Source organism: Gigantopelta aegis, chromosome 14 (genome assembly GCF_016097555.1).
Source record: "Gigantopelta aegis isolate Gae_Host chromosome 14, Gae_host_genome, whole genome shotgun sequence".
Taxonomy (NCBI): domain Eukaryota; kingdom Metazoa; phylum Mollusca; class Gastropoda; order Neomphalida; family Peltospiridae; genus Gigantopelta; species Gigantopelta aegis.
This window is the reverse complement of record NC_054712.1, coordinates 49,690,658-49,713,289: the sequence shown is the minus strand read 5'-3', so window position 1 is coordinate 49,713,289 and position 22,632 is coordinate 49,690,658. Positions and strand designations below refer to the sequence as shown.

Genomic DNA, 22,632 nt, shown 5'->3' with positions numbered 1-22,632 from the left:
GCGGGGCCGGTTTGAGGTCGATCTCCGTCGGTGGGTCCATTGGGCTATTTCTTGTTCCAGCCAGTGTACCATGACTGGTATATCAAAGGTATGTGGTATCCTGTCTGTGGGATGGTGCATATAAAACATCCCTTGCTACTAATGGAAAAATGTAGCGGGTTTTCTCTTAGACTATTATAAAGCAGAGTAATAAATAATAGGAATAACAATAGTGATTCTACCATAAATTGAGAATAATTATACTAGTATTTATAATACATAAAGTATACAGTACAACTGAAGTTGTGTTTACTGACATATTAAAGTGAATAGTTTAATAGACAATGTACAGATTTTAACGTTATAAACAGATGGCGTTGCCGTATAAGGTACGAACATTGTGCGTAAACATCATTAAATCGATTCCACCTTCGAAACTGGAGAATCAATTACATTTTCAAACACAAAGTATTATGGATTTGTACAATCGATCAATGCAACATCATGGTGGTAACTATTTGCTTTCAAGGCAACAGCAACAACAGTAAACAAAAAGGATTGCACGAGCGTGTCAGATATTTATATATAAAACAAATCATCGAAATTGTCGTTCGTGTGCCTATTAGAATATTTGGTCCCTAGTCTCCGTTGTGTAGACTTAGCATGGAAGTTAGTTCCAAGATTAGAAAATAAAATTTGCCAAGAGTTTTCTCATGGATTTCCTTCCATTTTGTTTTTGCTTGATTCAATAGCGAGGCTTGGTATTCTGAAATGGATGTAATTTTTATTTACGATCCATTTTCAGAAATTTAAAGTATTTAAATCCGTGATAATATGCTTTTAAAAAACCCTGTTAATAACAGTCCACTCAGGACAGTATCTTTAAAGATTCGGAATGCACGTTATTTCTCCTATAAATAACTAAGGGCATTTGCATATCAAAAGCATCATTCTATAGTGCGTTTCAAACTAATGTTCGGTTCTATCGTCCTATCCGCACAAATCGTAGTATGACCTATATTTATGAAAATATCTGTAAACATGAAGCAGGCGCGGATTCAGGTGGGGAGTTCAAGTGACAAAACCTCAGTTTGAAAAAAAAATATGTAACAAATATTATAATTATATTGTGGAATACACAAGCGCGCTCGCTGAAGGGAGACAGAGAGAGAGAGAGAGAGAGAGAGAGAGAGAGAGAGAGAGAGAGAGAGAGAGAGTAGAAAGTAAAGTTTGTTTTATTTAACGACGCCACTAGAGCACATTGATTTTTAATCTTATCATCGGCTATTGGACGTCAAACATATGGTCATTCTGACACTGTTTTTTTTAGAGGAAACCCGCTGTCGCCACATAGGCTACTCTTCTTTACGACAGGCAGCAAGGGATCTTTTATTTGCGCTTCCCACAGGCAGGATAGCACAAACCATGGCCTTTGTTGAACCAGTTATGGATCACTGGTCGGTGCAAGTGGTTTACACCTACCCATTGAGCCTTGCGGAGCACTCACTCAGGGTTTGGAGTCGGTATCTGGATTAAAAATCCCATGCCTCGACTGGGATCCGAACCCAGTACCTACTAGCCTGTAGACCGATGGCCTGCCACGACGCCACCGAGGCCGGTCGAGAGAGAGAGAGAGAGAGAGAGAGAGAGAGAGAGAGAGAGAGAGAGAGAGAGAGAGAGAGAGAGAGAGAGAGAGACGTGATTTATGTAACGACGCACTCAACATATTTTAATCTATGGTTATATGGTTATAGGGAGGGAGAGAGAGAGAAGAATATGGTATGCATGCGATTGGTGGAGGTGTGACCCTCCGCACAACCCCAACCCCACTTAAAGGTAGGGTCAACTCCAACAAGAGCCTTATGTGTTGGAAAGATGCATACCCGGACCACCAACACATACTGACACTTTAAAATTACGCGTTTTTCATTTGCTAGAGTTAATAAAAAACCATGATTATTCCTGCTAACTGGGGGCAGCCATTTTGTTTCGTTTTTGTGACGTCCGGTGGGATAGCTTGGGGCGAAGTGACGTCAGCTCCTGACCATCTACTGTATGTACAGTGTAAACAAAAGCAGTAATTTTTGACAAGGCGCTTCTCTTTGATCAACATGACTTGTAAAACAGCATAAATGACGTAATAATATAATAAACTATTTAACTAAATATATTTCAAGTTGCATTAACGGAACAAAATGGGGTTATAGTATATTTCTCTGTTTAATAATTCAAAGGAAAAATGTACACTATTACGCCTATTGATATGCTACGTTGGAGCAAAAACGACAACCCACGATACACAAGTCGGCAAGTGATAATTTTCTTTTCTTTGGGACTACGTAATTGGTCAGTTCTGTGGTTGTAGATGGAAAAGTCTACTTAATCAATAGTTTTACAGAACTATTTACAGTAATAAACCATGTCCATTACGATTTTAGGGGCGACAGGTAATATTCCACAATACCGGTATGTATTTTGTGTCTAGACAGCGTCAATTAATTGGCTCGTCTGGTTACCAATCTAATACACACCTGCCAATCAGAAATCACAGGTAGAAGCAACTAACAGCATAGACCAATTAACTAAGAAAACACTCCGTGTATCATTTCAGTACGTAGGTTAATGCATGGGAAAAACATTGTTAATTGTTTCGACTTGTTGTGTAGCCACTTTGACAATGGTATTTTATTTTGTATTGAAAAATAATATATATAGTGCTGGATATACTTACTGTTGGCTTACTGGGATGTGTATTATTACAGAACATTGCAATGTATGACTATTTATTATCCCGCAAAAACCAGGTAGATTGTGTTTTTCTAGTTCTAAGGGCTCATTCCTGACGTGACGCGTTAAGTATTACGTAAACCACCAGCTCGACAGAGGGCGTACTCACTGAGTTGGTACAAAATGGCTGCGCCCGTTATATATATAATAGTCGTCACATTTAACCGTTTTATTAATTAACTATACGATTATACGTGTTGATATTAAGCAATAATGTGCATTATATATCGTTAAATATGCATACCAGGCCAAATGCCTTAATTGTCCTCTCCTTTAAGGCTTCTTTTGTATATGGAGCGGGACGTAGCTCAGAGGTAAAGCGTTCGCTCATGGTAGGTCGACTGATCGATCCCACATGGTGGACCCATTGGGTTGTGTCTAGTTCCAGCCTGTGCACCACAACTGATGTATAAAAGCTGTGGTATGTGCTATCCTGTCTATGGGATGGTGCATATAAAACGTCCCTTATTGCTTATCAAAAAATGCTTATCGGAAACAGTGGGCCATGTGGCGGTAGCGAGTTTCTTTCTCACTGTCATAATGGTCCTTAACCGTTTTGTCTGACGCCACATAAACGTATATCAAATGCGTTGAGTGTCTCGTTAAATAAACATTTCTCTCGTATGTATGTGTAGTCTATATGCATTTCTAGTCGATTAGTTTATAGGTTGTTAGGTTGTTTGATAGTGAATGATATGGAAATAAATAGTTTTTGGTGTTAAATAGTTCATGCATACATTAAAGTAATACTCCTGATGGGTATGGAGAAATAACTTAATCAGTCGACGAACTCATTTCTTCATCACTATCTTCGTTAAGGGGGACTATCACAGGGGGTATTTTATTTCTTATAAAACTATTTTGTTTTCTAAAATCTTCTTCGATCTTTATTACATGTTTAACTGCGTCAGAGAAGTGTGTAGGTGTGACAGTTCAATGCATGTGCAAGTTCTCTCCGCACCGTGCTCATTTTACCATCATTATGACGAGCTACGTGCCCTTTGACTTGACTCCAGATCAGTTCTATCGGATTGAGTTCAGAATGTCTTGGCGGCAGTCTTAGACACAAATGCCCATGACGTTCAGCAATATCATCAGTAACAAATTGCTGTGCACATTTGTTACTTTTCACAAGTTCATAAAGAACTGGCTTTGTCATGTTACTCTCAAAAGGTATATTTTTGTTTCGTAGCCACGACTGAATTTCTTCCTTTTTAGCGTTTAGTGCAGGACATCGTGTCATCTCAGTTAATGTTGTGGTAGCTTGCGTTATCCATGATGATAACAGAAGGTTCTGGTAGAGAAGGCATAAGTTGTTCTTCAAATCATTTGATGAAATTGTCATGATTCATCTCACCATGATAGTCTCCGTCTGTTTTTTTAGCCTCAAAGATCAATTCACAGCCATCTACCAATCCATATTTATCACAGCCAGCATGACAAATAATAAGTCTTTTTCCCTTCCCAGTCACCGAACAGAGTTTAGGAACTCGATCAGCAGCGTTTGATTTCGGCAGGTGATTGGCGGTACTTGTGCCCGGGTGAATATCTGTCCAGTGGTGGGATGTTGTGTCGTTGACATTCACCCAGGTCTCATCTTGATACACTATTAAATACCCCTGTTCTCATAAACTGGATATTTCATGGAGATAGGACAGTCTCCTGTCTGATATATTGGCGTCCTCAAAAATCACTTTTCCGGTTGTAGACATATGTTGGTATTTAAAATCGAGGTCATGGAGTGTTCTTCGTAAAGTTGATATGGATATGTTGATTCCACATTCCTCCCTTAAAGCCACGTTAATCTTATGTAATGTAGGTAACATCTTTATCAAATAAATCGATGAGTTTTCGGTCGCGTTTTTTAACAGTGATTTCTGTGCTCGGATTCGTAGAGCTTAGATTTTTCACAGTTCTTTTTACTGTTGAAACCGAAACTTTAAGTGCAGCGGCAACTCGATCGACAATTCGATAAGAAGCATACCTAGGTCTACCGCGCTGACATTCATCTTCAAAATAATCGAAAATGTTCTTAATACACGATTTTACATCAACTGAAGTGTTTTTCGATTTACTCATATTTTTCCTCAAATAACAGTAACAAGAATGTCGACTATTACATTTTCAATGAATTTATATACCCTACCTAACTTGTATTTTACGTGGTTTACACATTGCTACAATAGCACGTGCAGTCACAGATCGAAATAATGATGTTATTGACCAAGCAATGCTATCGTATTTTGGACATTCAGGGCTGTGTATGCGGGATGAAAAAGTGGTTGAACCCATACGAGTCCGAACAATAGCCCTTTGGTTTTTCGCATTACAAATGTAACACCCCACCCCCAAACCCCAGCTCCTAGCACCACCATAAATACTATATATATATATATATATATATATATATATATATATATATATATATATATATATATATATATGTATGAGTTCCCAATTTAGAGGCAAATTAAATAACATTGTTATTATTATTTGATGTTGGTGGCCTTTGACATTTTATTCCCCCCCCCCCCCCCTCCGGTCTTCTGGGTCCGGCCCTGCATTAAATTTATTTTTAAATTTGGAAAGCACATTCCTGCGGTGTGTGAGGTGATTTGTGTTTATTACTGTGCTACACCTCAGTTGTGTTAGGTTAGGTATGGTATGCTAATATAGAATTGATATAATAAAATAAAAATACATAATACATTAGCTAAATTGATTAAATATAATGCACCTACAAGAAAGGGTTACATGTTCTGTTTGTTTACATCTATGTTTAACGGAAAGATTAGACAATGCTGTTACACACTGCAAAACAATAATAATCTTGATTTAGTGAGAACAAGCTATAATGGCCTTCACGTAGCCTCAGATCCCAATCTTTTGATATGCAAATGACCTTAGTTATTTATAGGAGAAATAACGTGCATTCCGAACACACAGAGTTTTAAAAAGTGGAATTAAGTCAACTTCGTGCATTTTATATGATGATTTGTATATAAAATCTGTCGGGGTTTGGGTTTGTTTTCATGTAAATGCAAAGAAAACAAATATCGAATAGGAAATAAACGTAACATTTGCAAAAAACTTTGGGTCTAAATAATTGAACAGGATAATAGTATGTATGTGCGTGCTAGTGTGTATGTGTGTGCTGGTGTGTATGTGTGTGCTAGTGTGTATGTGTGCGCGTGGTGGTGTGCTGGTGTCAGCGTTTGTGAAGTAAAACAGTTTGTTTTGTTTAACGACACCACTAGAGCAGATTGATTAATTAATCATCGGCTATTAGATGTTAAACATATGGTAATTCTGATACGTAGTCATCAGAGGAAACCTGCTACATTTTTCCACTAGCGGCAAGGGATCTGAATTTGTATATATAAAAACCAGAAGTCACGCATTTGTATTTGCGTCAGTGAACGACATAAAACGTCGGGAGAGTGTAATTTGACAAGTCAGATGTTAATCTCTATTGTGTAATAAATTGAATAACTTAAGAAAAAGAACGGGTCCAAGCTTACATATAACTGATATAGGCTTGACACTTGATTCTTTGTCAATACACCGCCATGAACTTTTGGATTTGGCCTCAGATTACAGCTATCTTCCCATCTGGGACTACTACACTGAGGTCTCCAAGACACTGGCGCATGATTACACTTGCTAACAGTTATCACTGGAAACTGAAACAATATGGTGCGAGTACCTCTTGGAAGGATTTATATCAGCATGTTGTGCCAAAATCTTCATTCTCAAAGTTGTCGTCAACAAAAAAACATATTATGGTGTATACCTAAGTAACATCTGTAGGGCATATTCATATTAATATGCATTTATAGGGGCTGTTTTGCCTTTTACCAAGTAGCTACATGTCTAATACAGTAAATGAAGTAGATTCAGTAAATATAGCAGGTCAAAATTGAATCTGAGGCCTATCATGTCTAATTTTCCCTTAGATTAGTGTATAAATATTTGTTGCAAATGGCCCCAGTTTTGAGACTTTCACTATCCCTCTGACACATTTCTAATAAGGTACCATGAATTCAGTCACCATATCTTTAATAAGCTTCCAATTATCATATCTAAAATGCAAAATTTTACAAATACAGATTTTTTTATTTTTTTTTTAATTATTATTATTATTAAATCTAATGATTTTTTTTTCTTTAAATATTTCAAAATCTTTCAAAGACAACACTGTGTAGATAGAACATATGCAGAAAACCCCCCCAGATGTTTATTGTATTTGATAAAGTTATTACATTTTGAAGTTGGTGTCCCTCAAGTTTCCATTGCTAAAATTGCCATGGTAGGTGTTTTAACACAGTCTCTATATACTCTCATTTTAAAGGTGACATCCTAATACTTACTGAGCATTGCTTTAATATGTATATCATTGGACTGCATTAGTGTGGGCCAGTTTTGAGGGGACAAAATGGACTGATATGCCTCAGATTACAGTTATCTTCCCATTGTCAATTTGAAATATGTCCGCGCAAGTAGTCTGTTGTTTGACTGTGATTATTTCATGGCAGACAGCTATGAAGTGGCAACTATTTGACTGAAGTGACAGGGGAGAGCATGTAGTTTGTAAACATGTGTATCTTGTTGACATTGAAGACTTGTTTGTGGTAATTTCGGCCCATGCAAAAGTAGTGCTTTTTGTGTAAACTGGATGTACTTCGGCCTGGGTGTGTTTGTTTAAACCAATATGCTGGGAGAAAAAGCTGGACAACAGGGGCTGATATTAATAAAAAATATTATAGCCACCAAGGTCTGTGGCCTGATATAGTTCACACATTACACCGGTTATATGCTTGATTCTGTTGAAAGTATTATAACCAGAGAGGTGAAATTATACAGTCTGATTGTGAATACCACAAGTAATATGAAAACTCATTTATTTATTTTCTAAATATTTTATTAAATTAAAAAATTTTAGTTTTTTTAATTTATTAAAAATTAAAATTAAAATGTTCAACTTTTAAAATTCAATATTCTCCAAAATAGCATAAAATAACCTTCGATGTTACTACATGTTGCTGTAATATTTTAAAACAGTTTTGAGCTAATAATCTGGTAAAAAAAGAGCAAAAGTTGGATTTTGTTGGTCAATATTGCAATTGGACAGAAGATCTAAATATAATGAATATATCACTACTAAATGTAATTAAACACTTTAACTAAATAGTATACAATTTTTAACAAGATTAAGTACTCTAATAATACATTTCACCTACATTTATGTAAATTACACACTTCAGTCATTTTTAAATTGTGGTCTATGGCCATTTTCACTTGAGACATTGTTGACGACAACATGGAAGGGGGGGGGGGGGGAGAGGGGGAGGACGTAAAATAAACAAACAAAAAATATATACAGTAAACCCCATCAAGACCGAACCCTCTCTAAACCGTAATTTTCTAATAATCGGACATTTTACATAGTCCTGTAATTTTCTAATAATCGGACATTTTACATAGTCCTGTAATTTTCTAATAATCGGACATTTTACATAGTCCTGTAATTTTCTAATAATCGGACATTTTACATAGTCCTGTAATTTTCGCATTTCTTAACACTATTTCTATATTGGTACATTTTTTGTTGAATACATCTTCAGTACATATTGACGGCCGAATATGAATAGGACACCAGCGGAAACAAACAACAGAGTACAACAAAAGCTTTTGTTTTAATAGAAACCCCTGAAAACGGAACACTTCTGATAACCGGATAAAAAAAAAACTCGGTTCCGTGCATGTCCGGTTTATATATATGTAATTAAATCTACATCTGATGAGTGAGAGCAATAATTCAACTCTCTCACGAAACAAGCCTGTCATGTAGAGAAAAACATACACTTTTTAACGATATATATATATATATATATATATTTGATAATAACTTGTACCGAGTTTGTTATTCTATTTATTACTCCAGCTATTTGTTTTCTTTAAAAGCCTTTGTTTTTGCTATAGCCTACATCGGATACACGTCCATGTATATAGAAACGACGTAAACTACATAACTGTTCTGGGTATTGCTTTAACTTTGTATTTTATTCACAGTTCACAGATAATTTTCAAAACCCAAAGTGCTATATATTCTGTAAAAACAGTCTATAATGAATTGCATTAAGCTACCATTTTATTTCAAGTTTAACACTGAAACCAGAAAGACGTAAACGGAAACGCTTTCAACTACGTGTCGTCATTGTTTGTGTGTGTGTGTTTTTGTGTGTGTGCGTGTGTGTGTGTGCATATATATATATATACACACACATATGTATACATACATACGTACACACACACACACACACACACACACACACACACACACATATATATATATATATATATATATATATATATATATATATATATATATATATATATATATATATATATATGGCGACTAAACGTTTCTCCTTTAGAATGCCAGTGTCTGTATATCCTTTTCTTTTTCGTACATTCGACGTTATTAGGAGGTAAAATCCGGTTTAGGCTACTACAGAGAACAGGACAAGAAACAAACACGTTGTTTATACAGACACTGATATTCTAAAGAAGATAATATCTATGTAATTTTAGTCATAAAAAAACCACACCAAAAAACCAAAAACCAAACAGAGACCGTATATCGTAAACGTTTTACGAACAAACATGCAGCAAACTCAAACAGATCCTTTTAAATTCTACAACTATCACACCAGTGCCGGATCCAGAAAATCCTTCTCTTTTCTTTTTTTTTTGGGGGGGGGGGGGGGGGGGGGAGCAGTGACATGAGACGGAATGCCAAGGCAACTTTGGGGGCAGGTTTGGAAGGTATTGTAAAGAAATGAAAATTAATATATAGTAAAATTATAACTGTCGCAAAATTTAGGGGGGCCCGGGCCCCAGGGCACCCCTCCCCCCTAGACCGCCTCTGCACACAAACTTACCTGAGTAAAGGTAATCCCAACAATAACACACGAATGTGGATACCGAGAATCAGGTTATTCAGTCGCCACTCGGACAGACCTGTATCGCTGATATGTGTATTAATTGTTTCCACAAACCAACATCAATATAATATATTATGCAAATAGCCTCCATCTACACAATTGCCTTTGGGAGTAGGATCTACCGAATTACGCTGCTAAACTAATTGTGTTTGTATTCACGTGAAACACACACACACACACACACACACACACACACACACACACACACACACACACACACACACACACACACATATATATATATATATATATATATATATATATATATATATATATATATATATATATATATATATATATATACGCGTGATAAAGTGTAGTCGAATACTGGAAACCAGTGGAGATCTATTAAAACACAACAAGCGTTAACTGGGAACAATGGTTAAGTCTGTTCACGATCACGATGGCGATCAATAAAGGTGAAGTTAACAATTCTTTATTATCCAAAGCCATCCTGGCTATAGGCGCGACATAAACATCAATATTATTATCATAGTAACAGTTGTGCATATATACATAGTGTGATATTTAACAATCAAAATTACATGAATAGAGTATATAAAATGTCAATAGGAGGGTAAACATAATATATTAATTTTTAATGAACATTTCCCTTCTTAGAAAAGCCTTGTATAAATATTTTCCAAGATTGTTTAAAGTTTTTATATTTTCCGAGTTCAATAGTTTGATTAACTTAAACACGGAAGGTCTGACGTAGAAGTATTTCTTTATGTAATTTATTCTTAGATCATGGTAAAAAGGACAACTCAGAATAAAATGGAATTCGTCTTCGATTGTTTCATTATCACATAGTGTACATAATCTGTTTTCTCTTGGGGTATTTTGGCGTCTCCCGACTTCAATACAAAGGCAATGGTCAGATAATCGTATTTTGGTAATCAGTTTGCTGTATACAAATTCAAGGCGGTTTTTTTTTTTTTTTTTTTTTTTTTTTTTTTTTTTTTTTTTTTTTTTTTTTTTAGATAGTTCTTGACATTATGAGTAGGATTTAGATGTTTATATAAGAATCCTTTAGATGACGAATCAATTATTCTGTTACAATCCTGGATGAAGTGATCCTCTAAACGTTGTTTAACTGTGAATAAGAAAGAAGTTTTATTTTCGACCTGTTGGCTATCCCATATGTGAGGAAGGCCTACTTCTAGTAGAATATTTTTCACAGAATTTGCCCAATTAAATCTAGGGAGATTGATATCATCTAATAATAATTCGTAGCAGCTCTTTAAAATACAGTTGTTAGTATTTAATATTTTCAGCCAATATTTAATAATTCTGAATTTTCGAGAAGTGGTTAAAGGAAAGCGACCAAGTTCTGCGAATACCATCATATTAGTACATTTTTTTTACTTACACCAAGTATTCTTTTGCAGAAATCGATGTGTACCTTTTCAATATCTGTAGCGCTATGGTATCCCCAAATCTCGCAGCAATAGCTTAATATGCTGCTAACATAAGTATCAAACAAATATAACTTAGTTTCTACATTAAGGTTACAATCATTAAATTTTCTCAGCAAACCAAATAAAGCTTTGCGACCTTGATTAGCAATGCATTTTTGTGTCTCAACAAACTTTCCATTGAATTTTAATACCAATCCCAGATAATTGAATTCATTTACTATTTCCAATTCGTTATCCCCTAGATACCACTTTTCATTATCTCGTATAATACCTCCGTTACGAAATATAAGAACCTTGGTCTTATCGGTATTAATACATAAATTCCACTTATAACAATATATATTTAGACAATTTAACATTTCTTGCAAGCCTTCTGTACTTTCTGAAAAAATAACTGTGTCGTCAGCATACATTAGCAATAATAAGTTCAAATATTTCAATTCGTAAGAGTTATTGCAGTGGTTTAACAGGTCAAGTTCAATATCGTTGACAAAAAGAGAAAAGAGCATAGGCGATAGTGCGTCTCCCTGCATTAAACCCACACTAGTTGAAAAAGAATCAGAGAAGGACCCGTGGTGTTTAACACATGATTTAACATCATTATACATTGATCTAATTATAGTTAATAGTTTTCCTGTGACACCGTATCCGATTAGTTTATACCAAAGACTATTTCTATTAATACTATCAAAGGCCTTTTTGTAATCAATGAAACAACAATATAAACGTTTTTTATGCGCTAAAGTGGATGATAGCAGACTATGTATGGAAAAAATTGCATCACAAGTTCCATAGCCAGGCTTAAATCCGAACTGGGCATCAGATATAATATTGTGATTACTGCTCCATTGTAGAAGTCTATTGTTAATAAGAGAAGTAAATATTTTGGATATAACACTTAATAAAGTTATACCTCTATAGTTGCCTACATCGTTAGGGTCGTTCTTTTTGTATAAGGGTAGGATGATCCCGTTTGACCAAGAATTGGGGAAATAACCACAATCAATAATGCTATTGAATAGCTTGCTTAAAACGGGTAATAAAATGTCTTTAAATTCTATGAAATATTCAGTTAACAGAAGATCATGGCCAGGGGTTTTGTCTCGTTTAAGATTTGAAATAACATGTTCAATCTCAGCAGGTGTTATTATTTTATCCAATTCTTCAAAAACACTTTCATTATGGGTATTAACTGAGGTATCGTCAAATGCATCTATCATTTGGGTAATATTAACCTGTTCAACATGATCGGTGTTTGTTAAATTTTTAAAATGTATAAAAAAATCGTTGATTGTTAATGACGTATTAACTTGCTTACGTTTGTTCTTAAAACGCTTGAAGAATTGCTTTGGGTTATGTTTTTTTCAAATAATGCAACAGGTTACCTTCCTGATATAAATACATTCGTTTTGCTTTACCTATATGCTGTTTATATGTTTTCTTTTTTACAGCTAAATTATACCTGTTCTCGAATGAAGAATGCTTGTTAAACAAATATAGAGCCTCCTTGTAACTGCGATATAACTCACGGCACTTATCATCAAACCATGGTTTGTCACGGACTGATTTTAGACAATGACCTCCAACAGTTGTACATTTAACAGTGTGGGAACAGAATTGTTTGGTCGAGTCATTTATCAGATGAGTTAAATCAGTAACTGATTTATCAATACTTTCTTTGGTGGGACAAATATTTTGAAAGAGAATCTGTAATTGTTCGGACTTTCCGCTTAAACTGTTTAAAATATCAACCTTGCATTCCTCATTCCAGATAGTTAAAGTCATATATAAAGGATTACCTTTATTAACTACAACTTTGTTAAAAAATTTCAATGAGCAAACAACCTCGATCAAACAGGGCGCGTGGTCAGAAAACATATTAAAATCGCACACTGTAAAGTCGCTAACGATATGAAGTATGTCGTTGGAGCATATAGCGTAGTCAATACAGCTTGATCCATTTCTATGATAAAAAGTAAAACGACCAATATTATCACCAGGTGATCTGCCATTCACAATACGGATACCAGTAGCTTTACACAAGCGTAACAAGTTACGACCCAAGTTATTTACAGTTTTGTCTTGAGACACTCTTGGCGTTGAACACTCGTCAGAGACATAGTCAAACAGTTCACCGATGTTACGCAACACTTGATCATCAAGCCGATCCAGTGGGATATAATCCGGTTCCGCTCCAGTGCGCGCGTTAAAGTCACCTATACACAATACCTCGCCCTGGGTTTGAAAGATCAAAATGTCATTGTATATCATATCAAAAATGTCACAGTCATATTTAACATAAAACACATTATTTTCAGGAGGTATGTACACACATAAAATAAATACGTGAAGTTTATTTACAAACAGGGATTTGTCAAGTTTAACCCAGCAGTATGTATCGGCACATATCTTGACAATAGATATATATTTATGTAACCAATTTTTGTAATACAAAACACAGCCACCACCCTTACACTTCGATCGTACTATGCGGGCGGCTAAGATAAATTCGTTTACATTGAGATCATCAGTGTTATCAATCCAACATTCATTTAAAAAGAGCAAATCACATCCTGAAATAATATTAACAAATTCGCTGTCGCAAAGTTTAAAAGCTAGTCTCCTTTGAACATTCCATGTCATAATTTTGATCACATGTTCACCCTCCAGCCCGTCCTATGTAGCCGACATCGCTCCGTTTGCGGCGGATGGGTGATTGGGGTCTGCGGCGAATACGTGAGGGGGGTCTGCGCCAGATAAGTGATGGGGTCTGCGCCAGATAGGTGAGGGGGGTCGGTTGTTACCGTTGGCGATGAACAAACGCGCGGTTGTTTCTGTGCCTGTGCGTGTGTAGGACTTGGTCGCTGTTGGCGTGGCTTGTTTTGTACTACATCTCGGAACGACCGATAATCGGTGTAATTTGCCTCCTCGTAAGGTTTCCCATCTACAAATAACTTGTCCCGTAACAGTTTCGTCCTGTGTCCAGCTTGTCTCAGGCGTTTGGCTATGGGATACAGTTTCTTACGGCGTTCCTCGATCGCCGGGGGGAACTGCTCACTGATACCGTAAGGTTTTCCCTTGAGCTGGTACGCGTTCGACTTTATCAGTACGATATCCTTGTGGTACAGAAAGCGAGCAACAATGGGGCGAGATGAACCAAGTCGTCTTTTGCCAAAACGATGTACATTACCAAACTCAAAATCGTAATCCAAGCCAAGTTCATTTCCAAGAAATTCTCTTATTACGTACTCTGTAATTTCGTTAGGGTTTTCGGCAAGACCGGTGAAGATGAGGTTACATTTCATAGATCGGCATTGTAGATCGGTTATCAAATCTCTCATTTCATAATTGTCCTTTTTCAGCGACTCTATTTCTTTTTTGTATTCCGCGTTGTCATTACCAGTGTTTTTAATTGTCCGTTTTATCGCTTCTATTTCCGCTTTATTTTTGTCACCTGTTTCCTTCACACAATCGTACAAATTACTCAGACCTTGGAAATTGGATTCCATGTTTCGTTTATCGGTGATAACGTTCTTAACGTCAGCTTCCAACGAATAAACTTTGTTAGCAAGTGACAAGATAGACGACTGGACATCTTCAATTTTTTTAGCATACGTTTCAACATCTTCAATTTTTTTCGCATACGTTTCAATGTTAGAAAGTCTGGTGTTCATTTTTGACATTAAATCTATCAACAGATCTAGTGGTAGTGTCTCAGTCTTGGCGCTACTTCCATATATCACCTCTCGTGTGTTATGGAGAACTGTAGACAGTTCATCGCTTGTCGCCATGTTTCTTTCTAGTGAGTAGTTCTCACAGTTCGCTACAAACGCTTCTTTTATATTATACCAGGTAGTTTATTTGTATCTGGAAGTTATAGTTCATGTTCTAGTAAATTTAGAAACAGTATAAATTTCTATTCTGCATCACAGTCTGACATCTTATCCAACAACGCAATTTCGAACTTGAAAATTGTGCTCCGAATGTAAGCCGTGTATCGGATTCACAGATTTAATTGTCATAATTAATTGATATTTCGCATTATTGACTTACATGTCTCTTTTCTGTTTCTCGGCAGTCTGTTTCATAGAGTTTTAAGCAATCTGCTCACTTCCAGTGTGTATCTTTACATAGTTTTTTATATATTTTTCGGAGCTCTGGATTGTCTGGCCACCATTTTCAACGCATGCGCACTCTCACCTCTCTGGAAGACAAGGAAGGTGGAAGACAACTGTAATTACATTAGTTTGTTAAATATAGAATACGACACTCGTTTCCGTAACATATCATTTTTTCCGTAATTAGTAGAACACTACATTGGTTTTCGTAATTTTTATGAAACGAGCCGACTTTCCCTCAATATACTCAACAAAATTAAGTAAGTGTCAACGTTTTGACATGTTCTAAATTTTTTTTTTTAAAACGTAATGATTTAAACAGCGATTTAGAGCTAATAAAATGATTAATATCGTTATAAACCAAAGTATTTTTTTTAAATACAGGTTTCTTTTTGATTAAAATAAGTAATGTGATAACACACCCGACAATTAATCACGGTAATCAGCAAAGCTGTGGAGATTGCCGTGGTGTTTTCATTTTCCTGCGGCAATTACGTGTATTTTGCATTGATGTGTATTTTGCCGTAGAAGTTTCAAAACATTTTATATAAATTTTCTTAATTTCTTTTTCATAATAGTAATACTTAGAAATTAAACCCCTCTCTAATACATTAACCTCAAAACTGCCATGGAATATTTTTAAGCAGGATATTTGTGGCGTGGCCATTTTCTTAAATGCCAGGTTGTGATAATATTAAATATTTTAATAATTGGTGATCTATTGGTCTGTACATAAGCATGGACACTGTAACATAATACACGTATAAATAGGAACGAAGGAAATGTTTTATTTAACGACGCACTCAGCACATTTTATTTACGGTTATATGGCGTCAGACATATGGTTAAGGACCACATAGATATTGAGAAAGGAAACCCACTTCATGGGCTACTCTTTTCGATTAGCAGCAAGGGATCTTTTATATGCACCATCCCACAGACAGGATAGTACATACCACGGCCTTTGTTACACCAGTTGTGGAGCGCTGGCTGGAACGAGAAATAGCCCAATGGGTTCACCGACGGGGATCGATCCTAGACCGACCGCGCATCAAGCGAACGCTTTACCACTGGACTACGTCCCGCCCCTGGTGTAAACCGATTATATAAATATAATTATTAAAAGTTTTCTGTTTATTAAATAGAGTATGATGAAGATATTGTAAAACATTTTATTTTTAAACTCATTTGGTATTCCAACTAGGGACACCATTATCATAATATTCACCAATATTGACAAACGCTAAAAGTTTGTTGATCTTAACCTCAATATCTGTTTTCTTAGGTATACGCAAAAAAAAACCCCACAAACACAAGCAAATTTCAGATGTAGTCAATCATCTAACAAATCTGACGTTTAGTTGTTTTAGTATATATGAATATAAACAGCCGTGGCCATTTATCACCAAATTTAAAAAACTTAATTTTTAATTCGCTTAATATTTAGGAAGAAAAGAATGTAGGTTTCCACAAAAACATAAAACATTGGGGTAACTTTTCCATGTTACACATTTGAGCCAATATTCCTCAAATTGCCTGCTGATCCTGAAGTTGTGACAACATCACTGAGTTACAGATAAAGAAAGATGAGCAAGACAAAGTTGTTATGCGTTGTGAACAAGTCATTTATGAAATAACACAAGCACTTCGGAAGACGTGTCCAGAATAGTTGTATGGTATTTATTCTGCCTCCACCGGCCTCGGTGGCGTCGTGGTTAGGCCATCGGTCTACAAGCTGGTAGGTACTGGGTTCGGATCCCAGTCGAGGCATGGGATTTTTAATCCAGATACCGACTCCAAACCCTGAGTGAGTGCTCCGCAAGGCTCAATGAGTAGGTGTAAACCACTTGCACCGACCAGTGATCCATAACTGGTTCAACAAAGGCCATGGTCTGTGCTATCCTGCCTGTGGGAAGCGCAAACAAAAGATCCCTTGCTGCTAATCGAAAAGAGTAGCTGTCACGGTACATGCTCTTAATTTGTTTCGCCTGTGGCGATTTGAATTGTGTTAGAGGGCCGTGTGCAGTTTATTGCCCGTAGCCCAGGTGGACAACTTGTTACGTAAGACTTCTGCGCGACCATCCTCGATCTGGCGTTCCAATATGCACTTAGTCCCGCTGTGGAGGCCATGTGGCGAGTAGTTACGTAATACCTCTGCGAGTGCGGTTTCGACGACCGTGATTTTGGCGACGATGGCGTCAGTAGTCTGACGATCAGAGAGAATATACCGAGGTAGAATATGAGATGATACGTGAGGTGCCGCTTTGTTCCCCCCAGGCCAATTCTGATTTTGGAATAAATAGCTAGAAGTGAGAGATATCTAGGAGAACGATTAGGAAGGCTCCGGAGGAACGTTAGTCCGTTTGGACTTTGGTAAATATCATTTCTGCTCTGTGTATAACCTTGATGTGATTGATGTGACTTAAATATTTTAATACTGTATTATACCAATATTCTTTAGACAGTGTCTTCGGTCATCTGACGAAGTAAATCGTAGACTTATTGTTCTAACATTACATGAGTATTTGGTAATATAAGCTTAGCCAGTCATCCTAGAAGACCCTAGGTACACTGTAGGTTATTGTCTTTATTGTGATAAGTATTAATTCTGTGTTACAAGATTACTGAAAGAGTAGTTAGGGTTAATTAAAAATTAACCCGTTAGGAATAGAGCTGTAATTCCTTTATTAATTAAGTTCCCTAAGAAGCGTTCTAAAATTATCACACGTTACTGAACGAGTAGTAAGGGTTAATTATAAATTAACCAGTTAGGAATGGTGTTGTAATTCCTTTATTAATTAACTTCTCCTGTAAGCGTTTCTCAATTATCACACGTGCGGGTGTGGTGTAACGGTGAAGTGATTCGCATATTGTGTAACTAGACACCCAGAGATTAACTAATTAAGTGATCAGTTCTGGGTTGTTATTATTGTTGTTATTAATTTTGCTACTACGGCTGTACATTTGTCAGCGTAGATTAATACAGATTCCATAGTGTATTGTGTTTTTGTTGTGTTTTCTAGAGAACTAACGTGCTATAATAATATATACTTTATATAAGATCGTATCTCTGATCATACCTAGAGACGAGCCATACTAGGTTTAACAGCCTGTTACAGAGAGATCTAATAGATATACAGTTAGGAGAGATTTTGATAATCGTGTTTTACTCAGTTACGGGAATTATAGAATCCCCGTGACAGTAGCCCATGTAGTGGCGACAGCGGGTTTCCTCTCAAAATCGGTGTGGTCCTTAACCATATGTCTGACGCCATATAACCGTAAATAAAATGTGTTGAGTGCGTCGTTAAATAAAACATTTATTTTTTTATTTTTTTATTCTGCCTCCAATTTTCATTGTGCAATAGGATTATTCATGCAATTAAGCGATATAGAATATATTCTTGCTCGTGCAGAGGTTTGCTTTTCAGGAACTGCCAAAAAGAATCTTTTCGGGTAAACCATTACTTAATACTAACGACACAGAGTGTGATGTATTTGCACTGTAACATTTGAAATATTCCGATTTTAACATCTTGTCATTGACAGAAACTTCAGATCTGGGTATTTGTTTTCATCTTGATGAGACCATTAGTGATATTATTGATATTTTGTTGAGGAAGAGGGAAGTAAAAATCATAGATGCGTTCCAAGGATTTGATTTTTCTTCATTTTCCCCCTCTTGGTTAAGATCGACAGACAGTGTTACCTATCTAAATGTGCTTATATACTTTGAGTGAACAGGTCTCTGGTAACATCATGTTATTTGAATAGAAAACATGCTAACAAACTTAGTTGCAGCCAGACGGTTACTAGTAACCTCACCATGGTGCAGGGGTGTAACATTTTCTTTGAGAATGGCCAATACAGCACAAAATTGAAGTTTTGAGTAAAATTCAGTATCTATCTGTGCTATTTGTGTTTTTGCACAGTTCTTTACACTGTTTTTGTTTAAATCTTGAATTTTTATATTGATGTTGATCATCACTTTATTTATTTGCATTACCATAGTTTGACACTCAATAGCCGATGTATTTTTTCGTGCCGGGGTGTTGTTAAACATTCATTCATTCCAGACGTTTACTATGTGAAGTAAATTGAATGTGATATGGTATTGCAGGCTAGCAAAATAGATGTTTTTAGAAGGTATTATAGTGTCCAGATACCAGGCCTCAAAGAACTGTTTCTAAACATTTTATAAAGGAAGGAAATGTTTTATTTAACGACGCACTCAACACATTTAATTACGGTTATATGGCGTCAGACATCTGGTTAAGGACCACATAGATAAAGAGAGAGAGGAAACAGTTACTATATGAAGGAACTCGAATGTGATATGGTATTGCAGGCTACCAACATAGATGTTTTTAGAAGGTACTACAGTGTTCAGATACCAGACCTCAAAGAACTGTGTTTGTAAACATTTAATAAATTCGTACCTATAGCCCATGAGCCAGACCCTGAAATTTAACGAATTTTTATCACCTGGGCAGTCAAATTCTCATGATGCTTTTTGAATAGCCCTATGTCTGCAGTTAATAAATTAGTATGATAGACTTTTGTAATGAATAACTAGCTTTTGGGTGAGTGTAATATAAACAACTTAAGTGCTAATTCGTGTGGCTATGTTAATAGGTTACAAATTATGATACTATAAGTTGTAGAAGCATCACGAGGGGTTTATGGATTTTTATACTATCTGTATGCTCTTGTAGGCCTACTACAGCAATATCATCATATGAAGGACTATGCCCCATACTGTTTAAAATGGCCATGTCCTGTTTCGAACCAGTAAGGTGTCTCATGGTCATAGCTAGGCTTATTTACGTTGGCATTTTTTGTTTCTTCATCATTAAAGACAATGTGTAATATCCTGACATATCACAATTGTGTGACGTTCATCAGCCTAGTTCTTACACTTCAAGCTGAGATCCCCATACCGGCATATAAATTTAATTATGTTTCATTTGACCTGTTATGAAAACAACTTAAGTTTTTAAAGGCTGTGTGGTAGCCATCTTGGATTCAAACAATGACAAAATATATCTCCATTAACAAGTGGATGTGTGGATTGAATTCCTGACACCCTAAAACCCCATAGTTGAAGTAATAATTTTTCTCTTTGGTGGCCATTTTGGTAGCCATCTTGGATTTTAATTATCAAGCAATTTTGCGGTTAGCAAAACGTTGCCATACGTAACTTGTATAACCCCTAAAAAGACACTGACATCAATAGTTTTGCTCTAGTTGATGTAGGATGAGAACATATCCTATTTTCACAGTCTGGAAGCCATATTGGCAGCCATCGTGGATTTAAATGGTGGTGCTACGTCGTGATTAACACGAGTAGTTCAAAATGAATCCCATTCCACATTAAGACGCAGTAATAGACATCAACATCGCATAAAAAAGACCCCCCCCCCCCCCCCCAAACAACACCAACACCAAAACTAAAACCAAAAAACCAAAAAACCAAAAAACAAACCCAAGTTTAGGTACTAACTTGCAAGGTTTTGTACTCCGTTGCCGGACTATTTTATTTTACACACCCTGGTTAGACCCAGTCTATTTAAAATTAGCTCCACTATTACATGTGAATCTAACAGCAGCCAGTTGGAGCTCATGTCCACCAATCAAAACCTTACTTGCAGAATCATGCAAGTGATTTAAAAATAATTTGAAAATATTCCGAATTATCCTGAGAGTATACGACATGTTTCGTGTGAATTACGAATGCCTTAAAACATGTTTTATTTTATAAAATAAATAATTTGTAATGCAAAACTGAAGGCTGATTAGTTGGGGGTTTTTTAATAAATAAATAATTTGTAATGTAAAATTGAAGACTGATAACCCATCCCGTACGTATTGGTATGGTTCGCTGTACTGCGGTCACTAAAATATTACTCGTCCGATATTTTTAGAATTTGTATGCTCCCAAATAACGTTATAAAAGGCGAAGTGTGATTGGTCAATATTTAAATTATTATTTACAGACGAAATGTTACCTGGACATTGGAGACTACGCAGTGTTGTTAGCAATCTGATTAAAATGAGTTCTACTGGTCTAAATAAGGCATTCGTAATTCACATGAAACATGTCGTATACCCTCAGGATAATTCGGAATGTTTTCAAATTATTTTCAAATCACTGGCATGATTCTGCAAGTAAGGTTTTGATTGGTGGACACGAGCTCCAACTGGCTGCTGTTAGATCTACATGTAATAGTGGAACTAATTTTAAATAGATTGGGTTAGACCCCCTCATTTCAAATCGATGTAGCTAATTAGTGATACCACAATTTGGAAGTACTACCGGCTCTAAAATATTCCTAGGACGATGCTGAAATTAGACCAACTATCAAACCTTCTGAATACTTGGGGTGCTACAACAACATTTTTGACCTGGCGTCAGCTCCTGGACTACACATGAACCCAGTTATGGTTATTGTAAGGAGATGCAAAATCAAAATTCAAAATTAGTTATATTATTACAATGCTTCGCGACATTAAAATAAAAAACTGTTTTATTTACGTTGGTAACAGACGAATTTCTGCATGGCGCATTAATACAATAACAACAGTCCCGATTTATCTTACAGGTGGGGTAAAAGGGATTTGACTCCGCCCTCGCGGCGTATAAGGGTTTTGTCCAAGGCTATATAACCAATGCAATTCGAGTATTTGGCATGAAGGCGAGATAAATTTTGTTATCCCTACCCCAATATATTGTACAAGAATTTGTCCTCGCCTCACTATGTTTATGGGGTGATATCCACCAAAAAGCTACTCCTTACAAAGGTCTATCATACTAATTTATTAACTACAGGCATAGGGCTATTGAAAAAACACCACGAGACTTTGCCCGCCCAGGTGATGGAAATTCGGTAAATTCCAGCGTCTAGCTCATGGACTATAAATGAACTCTGCAAATAGACTCGGTTTAATCACTGCTGATTAAATTATTTACATCATCGCCAGCATTTATTCAGCAACTAATTAACAACACGCACATTGTACCACATTTCAGATGTCTAAGCACTATTAACTTCCAGCCCCAATTGTCTGCAGTCCATCTCAGATTATCACACATAGACAACGTCATCATGAAGGGTAAATAATTAATTCTAGCTGCGAGATGTATGCAACCATCGACTGCTGTTGCATTCAGCAAACACATTGTAAATATTTAATTTCATAGCGCCATACCCCAAAAATTATTTCTGGCAGAAACACTGGGTAGGTGTCTATGAAAAACGTACACAAAAGGGTCCGCTAGATTCATATTCAACCCTCATTCCCCTGTTTGTACTTGTTCCA

The 22,632-nt window shown here is 36.2% G+C and overlaps 1 protein-coding gene across 5 annotated transcripts in view; it reads right to left on the bottom strand.

The window, feature by feature from the left end:
* LOC121388456 (3-galactosyl-N-acetylglucosaminide 4-alpha-L-fucosyltransferase FUT3-like) overlaps positions 1 to 22,632 on the bottom strand; it is a 65,161-nt gene that overhangs the window by 21,715 nt on the left and 20,814 nt on the right. For 2 of the 5 annotated variants that reach the window (XM_041519784.1, XM_041519785.1), the window contains exon 2: positions 11,139 to 15,398. The exons of 2 other annotated variants lie outside the window; for them this stretch is intronic. In XM_041519784.1, coding sequence (XP_041375718.1) covers positions 12,548 to 13,837 — 1,290 coding nt within the window. In that variant the 5' untranslated portion in view covers positions 13,838 to 15,398 and the 3' untranslated portion in view covers positions 11,139 to 12,547. Of the gene's footprint in view, positions 1 to 9,710; positions 9,936 to 11,138; positions 15,399 to 22,632 lie in introns of those variants that run through there. One more of the 5 variants, XM_041519789.1, reaches the window with a different exon arrangement.